The sequence below is a fragment of the Mobula hypostoma genome, chromosome 11 (genome assembly GCF_963921235.1).
Source record: "Mobula hypostoma chromosome 11, sMobHyp1.1, whole genome shotgun sequence".
Taxonomy (NCBI): domain Eukaryota; kingdom Metazoa; phylum Chordata; class Chondrichthyes; order Myliobatiformes; family Myliobatidae; genus Mobula; species Mobula hypostoma.
Genome location: NC_086107.1, coordinates 16,601,882 through 16,619,716, shown reverse-complemented (window position 1 = coordinate 16,619,716; position 17,835 = coordinate 16,601,882). Strand labels below are relative to the sequence as shown.

At 42.9% G+C, this 17,835-nt stretch overlaps 1 protein-coding gene across 2 annotated transcripts in view; it reads left to right on the top strand.

Annotated features, from left to right (window-relative positions):
- Positions 1–17,835, top strand: part of csrp3 (cysteine and glycine-rich protein 3 (cardiac LIM protein)) — a 61,865-nt gene that overhangs the window by 39,174 nt on the left and 4,856 nt on the right. Inside the window, exons 3-5 of one of the 2 annotated variants that reach the window (XM_063063135.1) lie at positions 182–350; positions 6,198–6,324; positions 14,465–14,558. In XM_063063135.1, the coding sequence (XP_062919205.1) occupies positions 182–350; positions 6,198–6,324; positions 14,465–14,558 (390 nt within the window). The remainder of the gene's footprint in view (positions 1–181; positions 351–6,197; positions 6,325–14,464; positions 14,559–17,835) is intronic. The other variant, XM_063063134.1, reaches the window with a different exon arrangement.

Genomic DNA, 17,835 nt, shown 5'->3' with positions numbered 1-17,835 from the left:
ATCCTCCATGATGTTACTGGCCCTTTCCTGGCACCTTTCTGTGTACATGCAAACTGACCCTTTGCTAATTATTAACACATGAGATTCTGCAGATGCTGGAAATCAAGAGTAACACACCAAAATGCTGGAGGAACTCAGTCTGCAGTAGCTTTTGTTTCCTTTCTCTCCCTTCCGTTTCTAGTGACCTGCAGAAAGGCCCTGGACAGCACCACCATGGCTGCCCATGAAGCAGAAATCTACTGTAAGTCCTGCTATGGCAAGAAGTATGGACCCAAGGGCTATGGCTATGGTCAAGGTGCGGGAACGCTCAGCTCTGCAGCCGATGAGAGTCAACCCAGTCAACATGTGGAGTAAGTGTTAAAAATATTTGTGAACACACTGTTTCAGGTTCCCATCGTGGATCAAATTTGCAGGGACTCATTGCCACAAAGAAAAGGGGAATTTTGAGCAGTTCAACATAATTCAGTTGTGAAAATCCTTCAGCTGCAGGCTCAGACAATTGTACATATATATATTTATGTCACATTTATTGTAACCATTCAGTCATAGCATACTATTGAGCAAAAGCCCTTCAGCCCATCCAGTCTATGCTGACCTATCTACACCTGTACATATCCCTCCAAACCTTTCTTGTACCGTATGTTACAATTGAACCCGTATCTACCACTTCTGCTGGCAGCTTGTTCCACACTTGCACCAACCTCCAAATGAAGAAGATTCCCTCAAGTTGATCTTGAATATTTCACTTTTCACCCTATGCCTACAAGCTCTAGTTCTAGACTCACCTAACCTGAAGGGAAAAAAGCCCTGCGTGCATTCACCCTATCTATACCCCTCATAACTTTTTATACCTTTAAAAAGATCTCCACTCATTCTCTGGCACTCCACAGAATAAAGTCCTAAACTTTTTAATCTTTCCCTGTAACTCAGGACTGTGCTCCTCCATAATTTTGAATTGTGCTTATCATGGAAATTTCAACTCATTATTCATCCAATCTAATTTATTGTAATTAAATATCTAAGCCTCAGACTACGCTGGTATATTTCCTACAAGTCCTGAGGTGCCTGAGAGGATGAGCACAGACGGAGAGGCTGGGGAAGAGGGCATTTGGGATGCTTGACTTCATCAGCTGTGGCATAAAATGTTCAGATTCATTTATTTATCATACTTACATCGAAACATGAAATGAAATGCGTCATTTACATTAATAACCAACATAATTGAAGGATGATTTACGAGGAGCATGATGGGGAACTTCTTCACTCTGAGGGTCATGAGGGTGTGGAACGAGCTGCCAGTGCAAGGGGTGCATGCGAGCTCGATTTCAACGTTTAAGAGAAGTTTGTTAGGTACCTGGATGGGAGGGGTATGGAGGCTATGTTCCAGGTGCAGATCAATGGGACTAGACAGATTAAATGGTCTGGCATGGGCTAGAATGGTGAAGGGGCTGATTCTGTGCTGTACTTCTCTATGACCCTATGAGTCTTTGAGCTGGGGACAGCCTGCAAGTGTCGTCACGCAGTCTGATGCTAGCATAGCCTGCCCACAATGTTTGCGGAACAAGAGCAGCAGAACAATACCAACAAAACAAGCCCTTTTCCTATCTCCCATCCACCCAGACGAACTACAGGAACCCTACTCCATAAAGCAGTAAACCTCTTTATGGGGAGGGTGGGAGGGAGATGGCCCGAAGAAAATGAAGGAAGCGAGAAAAGGAAATCACTCACCAGCCCCTGACCCGATTAATTCCCTGTTTCGTGTTCAGATGACACATATCAACGAAACAGCTCCACCACTATGGTATGTTTCAGCCAGCTCAAGCGTTCTTCTGTTGGACAAGTGGTTTACTATTGTCACACATACCACGGTACTGGTGAAAAATATTGTTTTGCGCGCCATCCATACAGATGACTTCATCATATCTGTACATGAGGTAGAACAAGGGAAAACAATAACAGGATGCCAAGCCGTGTTAACAGTTATGGAGAGAGCACAGTGCAGGCAGACAATAAGGTGCAATAAAGAGGTGGACCGTGAGGTCATTTTATTGAATAAAGATGAAGGATTAGCTTTATTTGTCTCAGGTGTGGTGAAAAATCGAAAGGTACAGTGAAGTGCATCATTTGCATCAACAGCCAACACAGTCCGAGGATTGTGCTGGGGGAAGCCTGCAATTGTCACCATGCTTCTGACACCAATATAGCATAGTCTCAACTCACTAACCCGAACTGGACATGTGGGAGGACACCAGAGCACCTGGATGAAACCCATGTGGTCACGGGGAGAACTCCTTACAGACAGTGGTGGGAATTGAACCCCAGTTGCTAATTGCTGGTACTGAAGCGCGTTATGTTAATCACTGTGTTACTGTGTCGACCATTCAATAATCCCTTAATAGACATGTAGGAACTGTCCTTGAACCTGGTGGTATATGGCTTCAGGCTTTTTGTATCTTCTGCTCAAGGCGATAGGGGAGAAGACAGAATGTCTGGAGTAGACAGGGTCTTTGATTATGTTGGCTACTTTACCGAGGCAGTGAGAAATGTCAACAGTGTCCATGGAGGGGATGTGCTGAACTGTGCCGGGCCATTGCCACACAACATGTTTAACTAGGGGAGAAGGTGTATGTCCATAAAGTGATGCTAGATACAGGAGTGTCTGTACATAAGGTGACTGACAAGAAGTGATAAAGTAGAGGTGGTGGGATAGCGGGAGGAGGTGCTGATCAACCTTACTGCCTGGGGAAAGTAACTGTTTTTAGAGTCTGGTGGTGCTTGCGTGGATGCTATGCAGCCTTCGCCCTGAAGGGAGTGGGACAAAAAGTCCAATGAGCAGGGTGGCTGGGTTCCTTCATGACATTGTTGGCCTTTTCTTGGCATCTTTCTGTCTATATGTATTCCAAGTAGAGTTACTGATAAGTATGAGCAGTCAAACACGTTGTGCTGGAATACTGTTCAAATTACATCAAAATGGCCAAGTTCTCAAAAGGTTGTTAACACACATGATGCATTTCAGTGTAAGTTCTGATGTGCATGTGATAAATAAATGAATCCGAATCTGGTTTGTTGGGGCAACTTCACAGGCTAGAGTACCTTGACAGGAAAACTCAGGAAGAAGTCCATCTTGTGATCACTGTCCACAAAGCCTCCATCCCTTTTCCGAGCGTGGAAGTGAAGCTACCACACCGCTGACGAAGGCTTGTATAGCAACTGCAATTCAAGCAGTTGTGAGGTTTGCTCTGGTGACGGGGCCATTTCTGAAGAAATGTTTCAAAATGCTTTGGGGTGAATTAAGTGTACAGTCATTTGCCCTGAAATTGTTGGTGTGTTTAAAGGGACACTGACCCTGTTTTCTCACCCCATCCATGCAATAGTTACAACTTACAGGTGAATACAGACTGGAGAACTGATGAGTTATTTGTTGCTTAGATAAGGAAATCAAATCCTGTTGCCATATAAAGTCACAGAGTCGTAGAAACAGCCATTCATCCCATCTAGTCCATTCCAAACTATTTTTCTGCCTAGTCCTATCGACCTGCACCCGGACCACAGCCCTCCATTCCCCTCCCTTCCATGTACTTACCCAAATTTCCCTTAAAGGTTGAAATTAAACCCGTATCCATCACTTCAGCGTTCTCCTGTAATAGATCTCTGCCTGTACATTTATGGAATCAGGATCTTTGCTCTCTAACCAAGGGAAATTTGAAGCTATCTTTATCACCACGAATGTAAAAACACAGATAGACAAAGATGCTTTCTGCTTTCCAGCAGAGGGGGAAAGATTTTATTTATGTGCTCATGAATAATCAATCTTAGCATTCCAAAGTTAAATTTATGGGAAATGGATTTATTTTGCAAGGAATATAGGACATGTTTTAAACACTTTATGGAAGATATTTATTCTATTCAAAATAATTTGTGTGCAACTATTGAGCTGGAAAATATCTTGCATACACTCAAAGTAAGGAAACTCTTTCCGCTGCCTTCAGTTTAATAGCCCCTTTTTATTGTGCCGGTCGCATTTAAGATTAAGATTAGCTTTATATATCACATGTACGTCAAAACATCAGATCCAGAATTAGGCTCAATATCACTATCATATGTCGCAAAACTTGTTGTCTTACAGCAGCAGTACATTACATTGCAATACATAATAAAAAAAATAAATTACAATACGAAATATATTTTAAAAACTAAATCAAGTAAATAGTGCAAAAAGAGAACAAAAAATTATTGAGGTATTGTACATGGGTTCATTGTCCATTCAGAAATTTGACGGCAGAGGGGAAGAAGCTGTTTCTAAAACGTTGCATGTGTGTCTTCAGGCTCCTATACCTCCTCTTTGATGGTAGCAATGAGAAGAGGGCATTTACTGGGTGATAGGAGTCCTTAATGATAGATGCTGCCTTTTTGAGGCATCGCTGGAGAGGCTAGTGCCCATGATGGAGCTGCTTGAGTTTGCAACTTCCTGCAGCTTTTCCTGATCCTGTGCAGTTGCTGCTCCATTCCAGACAGTTAGAATACTCACATGGTGCATCTCCGAAAGTTTGCAAAAGTCTTTGGTGTCAGACCATGTCTCCTCAAACTCTAAATGAAATATAGCCATTGTCATGCCTTCTTTGTAATTGGATCAATATGTTGGGCCCAGGAAAGACCTTCAGAGATTTTGACACCCAGGAACTTGAAACTGCTCACCCTTTCCACTGCTCATCCCTTGATAAGCCTGGTGTATGTTCCCTCTACCTTCCCTTCCTGAAGTCCTTAGTGATACAATCAATTCCTTAGTGATACAGCTGTTAAGTGCAAGGTTGTTCTTGTGACACCACTCAACCAGCTGGTCTATCTCTCTCCTATATGCCTCCTTGTCACCATCTGAAATTCTGCCAACAAAAGTCTGTCAATGGCAAATTTATAGATGGTGTTTGAGTTACACTGTCATGGGGATAGAGAGAATAGAGCAGTGGGCTAAGCAGTAATATACTCCAGTGTTGATTGTCAGTGAGGAGGAGATGTTATTTCTGATCTGCATTGACTGTGGTCTTCCGATGAGGAAGTCAAGGATTCAGTTGCAGGGGGAGGTACAGAGGCCCAGGTTTTGGACCTTTTTGATTAGAATTGAGGAAATGATTATGTTGAAAGCTGAGCTATACTCAATAAGCAGCAGCCTGACATTGGTATTATAGTTGTCCAGGTGATCGAAGGCCAAACGGAGAGCCGGTGAGATTGCATCTGCTGTAGATCTGTTTTGGCAATAGGTAAATTTCAGTGAGTCCAGGACCTTGCTTAGGCAGGAGTTAATTCTGGCCATGACTAAACTCACAAAGCACTTCATCATTGTAGATATGAGTGCGACTGGGCAATAGTTGTTGAGACAGCCCACCTGCTTTTCTTAGCCACTGGCATAATTGACACCTTTTTGAAGCTGGTGGGAACCTCTGACTCCAGCAGTGAGAGATTGAGGATGTCCTTGAACATTTCCACCAGCTGGCCAGCACAAGTTTCCAGTGCTCTACCAAGTACACCATCAGGGCCTGTCGTCTTGCGAGGGTTCCCTCTTGAGAGATATTCTGATGTCAGGCTCCGAGACAGAGATCACAGGGTTATCAGATGCTGTAGAGATTCGCACAGGTGTAGTTTTATTCTCCCTTTCAATGAGTGCATCATGGGAGCACCGCAGTCATTCATGAGGTTAGTTCTTGCCTTGTAGGAAGTAATAGCCTGCAAACCCTGCCAGAGATGACATGCATTCAACTTCAATCCAAATTGTTTTTTCACTCTGAAAATAGCCTTACATAGGTCCTACCTGGACTTCTTGTATAGTTTTGGATTACTGGTCTTGAATGACACAGATCTAGCCATCAAATCATTTGGTTCATCCATGATATGTTCATGAAGTCTCAGAAAGCACATAGAGTGAAACGTCTGATTTGCATGAAATCAAATCAGCTTGGATTGTGCTGGGCAGACCACAGGTGTCGCCACACTTCCAACTTCAAAATAGCTTGCCCGCATCTCACTAATCCTTACCTGTATGTCTTTGGGATATACTGTTTGACAAACCTTTACCCCACAGATACAAACTTCTGGAGGAACTCAGCAGGTCAGGCAGCATCTATGGAGAGGAATAAAGTGCCAACGTTTTGGATTGACACCCTTCAGCCCAATGAGTTTAAGCTCTCTTTATTTCCTTTTCCAAGGGTCAAACCTCATCAGTCTCCAAACCCCAGCTCCTCCAAGTTTGCCCACAAGTTTGGTGGTGCTGACAAGTGTCCAAGATGTAATCAGTCGGTGTACGCTGCTGAGAAGGTGATTGGAGGAGGGAAGGTATGAAAAAAACATTATTATGTATTTTGTACATTCTTATTATTGTGATCTTTATCTTATTGTGTTTTTGTGTGCTACATCAGATCCAGAAAAATAATGTTTTTGTTCTCCTTTACACTTGTGTGCTGAACAATTTTGAATCTTGAATCTTTATGCTTAAGCAAAAGAACACCTGAAGCAGAATAGTCAGACTGAGGAAACCCAAGGGTAGCTGATATGTTTAAATATTAAAAGAATTATCTGATTATCATAGAACAAGAAGTCATTCTGCCCACTGTAGCCATTCTGGCTCTTTATACTGTATCCCAATGAGTCCTTTTGCCTCTTTCCCTATGGCCTGCAAATTGTTTAAGACCATACGGTATAGGAGCAGAATTAAGCCTTTTGGCCCATTGATTCTGCCCTGACTCTCTTTTGAAATGTGTGATTGACAGACAGTCAGGGGTTTAAAAGGGAATCGGATAGTGGATGCTGCATGTAGGCCTTGTGTTGCCTCAGTGCTTGTACACAGCATTCCAGAGCTTATTGATCTGATCAACATCTTAAACACAAGAGATTCTACAAATGTCGGAGACCTTGAGCAGTACACACAAAATGCTGGAGCTTCACAGCGAATCAGGCAGCACATTTGAAAGGTCAGCAACTTTAAGTTCCTTGGTGTTATTATTTCAGAGGACCTGGCCTGGGCCCAGCACGTAAGTGCAATTACGAAGAAAGTGCTCCTACTTGCTTACGAGTTTGCAAAGATTCTGCATCACATCTGAAACTTCAGAATCAGAATCAGAATCAGGTTTATTATCACCAGCATGTGACATGAAATTTGTTAACTTAGCAGCAGCAGTTCAATGCAATACATAATCCAGCAGAGAGAGAGAGAGAGTGTGAAAAAAATGATAAATAAACTAAAACATAATAAATAAACAAGTAAATCAATTACCTATATTGAATAGAAGGTGTGTGTGGGGGTGCTGGCAGATGATAAATGAAACCAGGTGAGGGGCATGGTAGGTGGGAGGGTGGGAGATGGAGTAAGAAGCTAGGAAGTGATCAGTGGAAGAAGCAAAAGGCTGGAGAGGGAGGAATGTGATAGGAAAGGATAGTGTACCACTCTGTTTTGCTCTGATTAGATTAGACCAGGAGTTCCCAAACTTTTTTATGCCACGGACCACTGCCATTAACCAAGGGGTCCGTGGAGACCAGGTTGGGAACCCCTGGATTAGATTTTAGATTTATACATCAAGTTCAGCGTTCGTAAGCAATGAAGCAGATCTTGATTCATTCAGGATTGACTACAGCCACGTGACTGTGCCAAGATATTTTACCTACCTGCACGCCAATGGGAGACTAAAGTTGTGGCTTCTATCAGCATAGACAGAACAATATTACAGATCCTCTCCAGAACATCCAACTTATGCACAGGCGATACATCTGAACGAGCATTTGGGAGAGAGGCGGGTTGGATTTGCCAGCTGCTTAGGGCTACAGGTATCTACTGCTGAGTGAGAGCCCAGTTCGCAGCTGCATTTCTTACTTGTGATTTGTTTGGGTAACAAACAGTTCACAGGAACAGAACCCTGCCCTAACCTGCACTTGAGTATAAAGAGATAACGATTAGCTTTATTTATCATGTGTACATTGACACAACAAAGCATATAGTGAAATATATCATTTGCATCAAATCACATCAGTAAGGATTGTGCTAGGGGCTGCCCGAAAGTGTCGCCAAGTTTCCAGAGCTGGCATAGCATGTCCACAACTTACTCACCCTCTCCCTAATTGTATACCTTTGAAACATGGGAGCACCCAAAGGAAACCCACATGATCATGGGGAGAACGCATAAACCCCTTGCAGACAGAGGTGGGAAGTGAACCTCAATCTCTGATTGCTGGCACTGTAAAACAACTACACTAACCACGACCACGGGAAATAGAAAAGGCATGTCAAATGGGCAATGTTAAAATAGTCATGGGAGATTTCAATATGCAGGTAGATGAGGAAAATCAGGTTGGTAATGGATCGCAAGAGAGTGAAGTTGTTGAATGCCTACAAGGAGGCTTTTTAGAACAGTTTGTTGTTGAGCCTACTAGGGAATCAGCTATCCTGGATTGGGTTTATGTAATAAACCGGAGCTGATTAGGGAGCTTAAGGTGAAGGAATCCTTCAGAGGCAGTGATCACAATATGATCGAGTTCAACTTGAAATTTGATGGGGAGGAAGTAAAGTCTGGAGTAGCAGTATTTCAGTGGAGTAAATGAAATTACAGTGGTATGAGAGAGGAGTTGGCCAAAGTAAATTGGAAGGAGATACTGGTAGGGATGACAGCAGAGTTTCTGGGAAAAATGAGGAAGGTGCAGGATAGATGTATTCCAAAAACAAAGAAACACTCAAATGGCAAAAAGAGTACAACAGTGGCTAACAAGGGAAGTCAAAGCTATTGTAAAAGGAAAAGAAAGGCATACAACAAAGCAAAAAGTAGTGGGAAGGTGGAGGATTGGGAAACTTCTAAAAACCTACAGAAATCAACTATAAGAATCATTAGGAGAGAAAAAATGAAATATGAAAGCAAGCTAGCAAACAACGTAAAGGTGGATAGAAGAATCTTTTTCAAGTACATAAAAAATAAGGGAGATGAGAGTGAATATAGGACCACTAGGAAATGAGGCCGGAGAAATAATAACGGGGGACGAGGAGATGGCAGATGAATTAAATGGATATTTTGCATCAGTCTTCATTGTGGAAAACATTAGCAGTGTGCCAGGTATTGAAGAGTGGGAGGGAAGAGAAGTGAGTACAGTCACTATTACAAAGGAGAAAATGCTCAAAAAGCTGAAAGACCAGATGAACTGCACCCTAGGGTTCTGAAAGGGGCAGCAGTAGAGACTGTGGAAGCATTAGTAATGATCTTTCAAGAATCATTGGACTCCGGCATGGTTCTGGAGGACTGGAAGATTGCAAATGTCTCTCCACTCTTTTAGAAAGGAGGGTGGTAGCAGAAAGGAAATGGCAATTCCGAACTAAACTTGAATCAATGAAGGATGCTCAATGGTTGTGGCAGGGCTTAAATACTATCACCTCTTATAAAGATAGCTCAAGTGACGTAGGCAACAACAGGGCTTTGCTTCCAAATGAAATTAATGACTTCTATGCTCACTTTGACTGTCAAAACATGGAGGAACCATCATATACTCCCACAGCTCCCAATGATCCTGGGATTTCAGTCTGTGAGGCTGACGTGCAAACAGCTTTCATGAGTGTGAAGCCATGAAAAGCATCTGGTCCAGACAGAGTGTCTGTCCAAGTACTAAAGGACTAAAGACCTGTTCTTATCAACTGGCTGGAAACATTGTGATCTTTCGGTGATCTGAGGTACCCACCTACTTCAAGCAGGTTTCAATTACACCTGTGCCTAAGAAGAGCCTGGTGACCTGTCTCCATGACTATTGTCCAGTTGCACTCACATCCACAGTGAAGAAGTGTTCTGAGAGGTTGGTGACGAAACACATCAACTTCCGCCTGAGAAGCGACACGCATCTGCTCTCATTTGCCTAGTAGAACAACTATTTGGTGGTTCATTCATTGGTTCTTCACTCAACTCTGGGTTGTCTGGACAGCAAAGATGCATACATCAGGATGCTCTTTATTGACCACAGCTCAGTATTCAATACTATCATCCCCTCAAAACTAATCAATAATTTCTAAGACCTTGGCCTCAATACCTTCTTGTACAATTGGATCCTCGATTTCCTCACTTGCAGACCCCAGTCAGTTCAGATTGGGCAACAGCATCTCTTCCATGATCTCCACCAGCACAGGAGCATCCACAGGGCTGTGTGCTTAGCCCCCGCTTCACACTTATGACTGTGCGGCTAAGCCCAGCTCCAATGCCACATTCAGATTTGCTGATGACACCACTGTCGTAGGCTGAATCAAAGGTGGTGATGGATCTGCATATAGGAGAAGACTGAAAATCTGGTATCATAACAACAACCTCTTACTGAATGTCGGCAGGACTGAGGAGCTGATTAGTGATTTTAGGAAGAGGAAACCAGAGGTCCATGCGCCAGTCCTCGTCAGAGGATCTGAGGCTGGGAGGGTCAGCAACTTTAAATTCCTTTGTGTTATTATTTCTGAGGACCTGTACTGGGCCTAGCAGGGTTGTATATGGTGACATATATGTACTTTGTTAATAAATTCACTTTGAACTTTGAAGTAAGATTGTGTATGGCTTGGAAAAAAACATAGGTGGTTTCATTACCACATATGGGATTGCTTGTAAACAGATTGAATAATGATGGGCAATTAGCACTTACTGTATGCTTTGTTTGAAACTTGGTTTTATATATATATATACCCAGGATTGTATGATAAAGGTGTGTTTTATTTGACATCAGAATCAAGTTTATTATCACTGATACTGTATATGTCACTTTGCAGCGGCAGTACAGTGCAATACATTAAAAATTACTAAATTACAATAAGAAATATAAAAAATAAATAATGCAGAAAGAGAGCATAACAGCAAGGTACTGTACATGGATTCATGGACCATCCAGAAACCTGATGATGGGGAGGAAGAAATTGTTCCTAAAGCATTGAGCATGGGTCTTCAGTCTTCTATATCTCTCCCTGATGGTCATGATAAGAGGAGGGCATGTCCTGGATGGTGAGGGTGTTTAATAATGGGTGCTCCCTTTTCAAGATGTCTTTGATGCTGAGGGGGCTAGTGCCCATGATGGATTTGGCTGAGTCTACATGATTTAGTGGTTTTTTCTCAACCTGTGTATTGGAGGCTCCAAACTAGGTGGCGATGCAACTAGTGAGAAGGTTCTCCAGGGCACATTTGTAGAAATTTGCAAGTCTTTAGTGAGATAGATTCTGGCAAATTTCCACAGATATACCATGGAGATGTATAGCTTCATCTTTTATGAGCTAAATTAACCTTGTTTCATTCCTGATAAAATGAAAAGTCTGTTGTCCTGAGAGTGATCATAAATGAATCATATACCACTGTAATTTTTCATTCAAAAATCGATATAATCAGCATTTACTGAGTGCAACAATAAAGGTAAGTTCTGCTTTTTCACTGGAATCTTGCACTTTAATTAAGTTTTATTCACTGTGAATTTCACTCAGTCAGTAAATTAAATTGCTATGCAACTCCAGCAAGATAAACTGTAAATTGAATTCCCAGTTGCCGTGGAGATACTTTTGATTCTGCTATGCCTGCCAGTGGCAAGGCTAACAGGACACACCACTTCAATTGGACTTTGTCTTCGTATCTACAATACCAGCTGATATGTCTGGTAGATCAGTGTATATTGATCATCACAAGAGATTCTGTGAATGCTCAGAATCCAGAGCAACTCCCACGAAACGCTGGAGAAACTCAGCAGGTCAGGCAGCATCTATGGAGGGGAGTAAAACAGTCAACAGTTCCAACCAAAACCTTCATTGGGACAGGAAAGGAAGAGGGCAGAATCCAGAATAGGAAGTTGGGGGGAGGGAACGCATATGAGCTGGCAGATGATAGGTGAGACCAGGTGAGGGGGAAGGTGGGGGAAGGGGGTTGTGTGAGACGATGATAGGTGGAAGAGGTAAAGGACTGAAGAAGAAGGAATCTGATAGGAGAGGACAGTGGATCATGGAAGAAAGAGAAGGAAGAGGGTCACCTGAGGGAGTTGATGGGCAGGTTAGGAGAAGAGAAGGGGTGGCAGGGGAACCAGAATGGGGAATGGAAGAAAGAGAGAAGGAGGAAGGGGCAGAAATTACTGGAAGTGAGAGAAATCAATGACAATGCTGTCTATGCTCCTTTCCTGGACCACATTGCATTCAATCGTTGTCCCTGTGCTTCTTTCACTACCCTGACCAATGTTGCTTTTAAAATTCCCAACCTTATTTTCACATTCTTCAAAGCCTCATCGATCCCCACCTCTAATCCTGTACGGCACAATTCACCATCCTTGCAGCCCTGTTTCTGACCCTTCTGGCCACTCCCGACAATACTAGTTCTTGCTGTAGGGTTGCCCGTGCTCCCAGCAAGTCCCCAGCCCAATTCCTTGAGAGGAGAAGCCGCTGACATCATTAAGACGGCATCCATCATGAAGGATCTCTGTCACACAGGAGCTGCCTTCTTCTCATTGCTACTATCAGGGAGGAGGTAGAGGAGCCTGAAGACACACACTCAGTGATTCTGGATCAGTTTCTTTCCCTCTGCCATCCGATTTCCGAATGGACATTGAACCCATGAACACTACCTCATTTCTTTTTTAATTATTAATTTTGCACTACTTATTTAATTTAACTAAGACAACAAATCTCACAATATTGCCGATGATATTAAACCTGATTCTGATACGTTTGGGGGCTGCATGCGGAGACCAGGAGGATGGATGAAGAGGCTGCAGCTGAAGATTCAAGATGGGACGATTCGGTGCTGCCAGCTCACCCGATCGTGGGACTGTACAGTACCTGACTGGATCTTCAGGGTCCAACTTCATGTCATATCAATCAGTGATAATAAATGTGGTGCTGATTCAAGCACAGATCCAGATCACATCCAGCTTCAGACTGGATGTACTGCATTGATTTGAATGGGTCTGTCACCATAAAACAGGCAGTACACTCGTGGGTACAGCTCACTTCCTGTAGAGCACTGAGGTGCTATACTGAAGGGTACATGTCAGTCATTGTGGGGTAATCACAGGTGGGTACAGGTCTATTACTCTTACACTGGTCTGCAGTACTGAATGGTATACGTTGTTACTATCAATGGAGTGAGTGAGGGAGCTGGGAATAGGCAGGAGCTTTTAATTGTATGTTCCAATGAAGCAAACAAGAAACATGACCGATGCTGAGGATCTGAAAGTATAACAGAAATCAGTAACTTTAAGTGTATTTGCAGCAATTACTTGGGGGGCCTTCTGGTTACTTTGAAAGATTTGCATCGTAAGTTTATATCAGAGTCGGGTTTAGTATCACCAGCTTATGTCATGAAATTTGTTGTTGTGCTGATTAAATTTAACTATTTTATATGTGTTCTGAATGGGCATTGGACCCATGACTTCGTGGCTTTTCTTGCACGACTCATTTGTAACGCTCAGGTCTATCGGCTCGTGTTTATCTAGGGGGAATCCCCGTCCGCCCGCTAAACCGTGTCTCACGGTTGCGTCGTTGCTGTGTAATGCCACCTGGTACAAACTCACACATCAAATATCAGACAGCACACAATGTACGATTTACAGATTACACTTTATAAATCTTACTGGAACTATGTAATTAATAGAGATACAACATAAAAGGGAAAGAATAAGGGTGCCAGACTTATCAGAGTTCAACCACTTCGTGCACAACCGTTGGAGCTCAATTAATGGGGTCCTCCTTCCACCATTCGATCCCCTCCGAACCCCTCGACTCGCCGCCTGGGACCAACCACGGTGGTCGACCAGAGCGCATCCAGCACGCCCTTCTTCTCCGGGTCTCCTCCCGAAAAGCCCGCTAAACCACCGGTTCCCAGCCATATGAAACAGAATATCACCCACAAAAAGAATAACATGGACACTCATTGGTTCGTTCTCCCTCTTATCAATAATATAACCCAAACAAGCAGAGAGAGAGACAGAACTCCTTACATCACAGTTATTATTACAGGAAAGACATTTTAATAACATAACAAAGAAGCCATTTTATTAGCCTTAGCAGTGACATAAAAAAAGAAACCCCTTACGTATTTAAGTTAACTACAGTTAAATGAAACAAGTAGTGCAAAAAAGGTAATGGGGTAGTGTTCATGGTTTTATGAACCATTCAGAAATCAGATGTCAGGGGGAAGAAGCTGTTCCTGAATCATTGAGTGTGTGCCTTCAGGCTCCTGTACATCCTCCCTGATGATAGCAATGACAAGACGGCATGTCCTGGGTGCCGGGGGGTCCTTAATGGCGGATGCCGCCTTTCTGAGGCGCAGCTCCTTGACGATGGATTGGACGCTGCAGAAGCTCGTGCCCAGGATGGGGTTCACAACTTTCTGCAGCTTCTTTCGATCCTGTGCAGTGCCCCCTCCCCATAGGTGAAACACTTACTACTGTTTACTCAATCCATGAGCCATCATTTTGGTTAAATCTTGGAACCTTCAATCCACCACAGGCCTGGCACAAGACTTGCTTCCGCTGTGCACTCTGCGGCAAAAGCCTGGAATCCACCAATGTCACAGACAAAGACGGAGAAATCTATTGTAAAGGTAAGGCCAAGCAAGTATCGGCTGCTGCTTGTAATGGAGGGGATCCATTGTGCTGGGACTGCAGTACATGGCAGTGTCAATTGTATGCAGAGCTGCTTGTTGCATGTTCAATTTCCTGAGCACTGCATGGCTGAGCTGATCATCAAAATTCAAGATTGTTTCATGTTATTTCTAATACACAAACGTAAAGGAGAACAAAATAGTTGTTACTCAAGCTGATGCGGCACCAAAAAAAGGCAAAATGTAAGAACACAATAATAATTTTTAAAAATGCAATAAATGTGAATGCATAAGATAACTTTTATACATTGATTGTATATTTGTGTAAAGTGATTCTAGGTACAGGAGTGTCTATAAATGTGTGTTCGTCCATCGTCGTCGATGAGGACCTCGACACCATTATGATGGTGTCGAGACCTGCGCGTGATTTGGATTTAAGTGAGGGAGAGTTGCGCAGCGTCAGCCTCACTCTCTCTTCCCAATTCCCATCTGGATCCAGTGGCAAGACAGAGTCAAGACGGCTGGAGATGGGACTAGGCGCAGTGGATGACCAGGACGTCTTCTGTGTCTTGTCCTGCTCTACACGTTCCACGACGCTTGCAGAGGCCACCTTCTTGACCATTGGACCTTCCATTGGTCTCGTCCGCTCAATCTGCCAGAGTCTGTCTATCCCTGCATGTGATAAGGTAGTGGTGGTTGGGGGCTGTGGTGAGGTGGGTTGCTAGCTGGTTGTGTTAATCAGCCTTGCTGTTTGGGGGAAGTAACTGTTTTTGAGTCTGGTGGTTCTGGTTTGGATGCTACATAGCCTCCTCCCTGATGGGGGTGGGACCAACGCTCCATGAGTTGGGTGGATGGGATCCTTCATGATGTTACTGGCCCTTATCTGGCACATTTCTGTATATATATCCTCAATGCTGGATAGGCTGGTGGCAATGATGCATTGGGCAGTTTGGACTACCAGTTGTAGAACTTTCCTGTCCTGATAATCAAGGTGGCAGTCAGTAAAAGTCAGATAATCTACTGTCCGACCATTGTATAATATACTGCCCCAGTGGTTCAGTGTCTGGTTCACCAGGCAATGTTTGGAGTTCCTCTTATCCACGTACAGTGGACCTGGTATTTGCATGCTCTGTCCACTCACCACTCCCCATCTCCTCCTTACACTGGCCATCTCCCCCACTCTACTTCCAGTCCTGACGCAGAGTTTCAACCCAAAATGTTCACAATTCCTTCCCCCTTCCCTCCCCCAACACAGACGCGCGGTTCTCCAGCTTCTTATTCCTGCGTCTGCATTCTTTTGTGTATCCACGCTGACTTCCCTAGTTCCAGGGAAAATTTACTATAATACTGCTGAACATCTTAAGAAAAGTGTATTACTGATTAACCCACACATCACCTAGCAATATTTGATGTACGTATATGGTCAGTCCATATATACAAAAGTTACTTGTACGTTGTGTTTTATGCATTTTAAAATATTGCTTTTATATTTACATTTATTGTGTATTTTTGTGTTTTTTATTGTGTTCTTTACGCATAATGTGTTTATTTTAATGCTACATCAGATCCAGAGTAATAATCATTTTGTCCTCCCTTACACTCGCATACTGAAGATTGACATTAAACAGTCTTGAATCTTGAAGAGAAATAACAATCCAGCAAATCTGTTGGTCTGGCACTACCAAAGTCCCAATATAACGAGTTCTTGGAATTCTATTGTAGTTGAATGACTTAGAATTAGATCTATTGATCCTGGGACATACTGATAGAGAGCCCATTGTTAGAAATGTTTTTTGGATAAATGCTTTTGGACTGATATTGCTTCTATTCAATTCAGATGACTGTGAGAAGTCTTCTTGCTTTCATTTGCAGCCAGAACAGGGAACTCATCGCCACATTTCTCCCTCTTAATAACCCTTCCAGAAATAGCTCAACTAATCAATCACCTTGCTGTTGTTGGAGAGATTATGCGGAGAGTAAAATGGCAAATGCATTTATCCATATCTATCCAATGTCTGCAGTTCAAAGCAAATCATGCGCTGGTGACGTGAGTCAGACCTTTCTTGGAAATGTGGTTAAAGCACTGCATGTGCATGTAATTTCTAATTTCAACACAAGATATCCGGAGAGGAACAGTTATGTCACATGCATTGAAGGTGTTAACCCACAACCCGAGCTAAAGTGGATATCTGTGGCATGACACAGGAGGAGTCCATTGGCAAGGTGACAAGTAGAGCAGTCGACCGTCAAATCTGTACCAGCTCTTACTAAAACCAATTCAATTCCTTCTGTCTGTTCTCCTTCAGGTTCTGCTTCCTGCTTAAAGACAGAATTTGAACACTTCCCTTATCTAATTTCTGAGAAGGCTGTAGTTAATTTTGGTTCCATCCTCTTATCAGACACCAAGTTTTAGATCCTAACTTCCCACAGCATCTTTTTCTTAATTTTCCATCGTCTGGGTCTTTCACCAACAATTTCTGAATGGGGTTTAACTCTTCAATAACTGGGAAACAGTTTGCATTTTGTCTAAATCCTTCATAATTTGAATGACTTCTCAAATATCGAGTATACTGGAACAGCACATGGCTCACAATACTGTGCCAACCTTCTAACCAACTCTAAGATCCGTGTAACCCTTCCCTCCCACATCGCCCTCCATTTTTTGTCACATACAGTCACACAGATAAGAGTCTCTTCAATGTCCCAAATGTATCTGTCCCTCAGCCTGCTTTTCACTGAGGAGAACAATCCTGTATTCTCCAATCTAACCTTCTGCTGGCTATCCCTCAGCTCTGGCAGGACTCCAGTAAACCTAGAATCATCAGCCAACCATTAAAATTCCTGATAAATCAGTAAAGATTCCTGATAAAGTCAGCATTACGACCCACCAGTCTGGCCTCGGTCTTTTTTCCGAGATACAAGAGAAATTATGAGAGTGGAATGCAGAATTTAAGCCTTCCCTTTTTCAAATAATCCAGCCATATCAGCCGTACAATTATTCCGCCAATTTATTATTATTATATATGTAACACTCGCTTCACCTAGCGGCTTAATATAGGGGGTGATAACCCCCTACTCGGCCAAACTTAAGAAATCTCGTTTGGGTGGGTGCTGCGCGATGTGTCCCCTGTTACAAATCAGTACCCCGAAATAACAAACAGTTCACAATATATAAATAAACAATTAAGCTTTATAACTCTTATTTTGACTATATGGTTAGTAGAGAAACAAAATATAAAAGAAAAAGGGCCCAAATCTTATTAAACTGTTTGTGCAC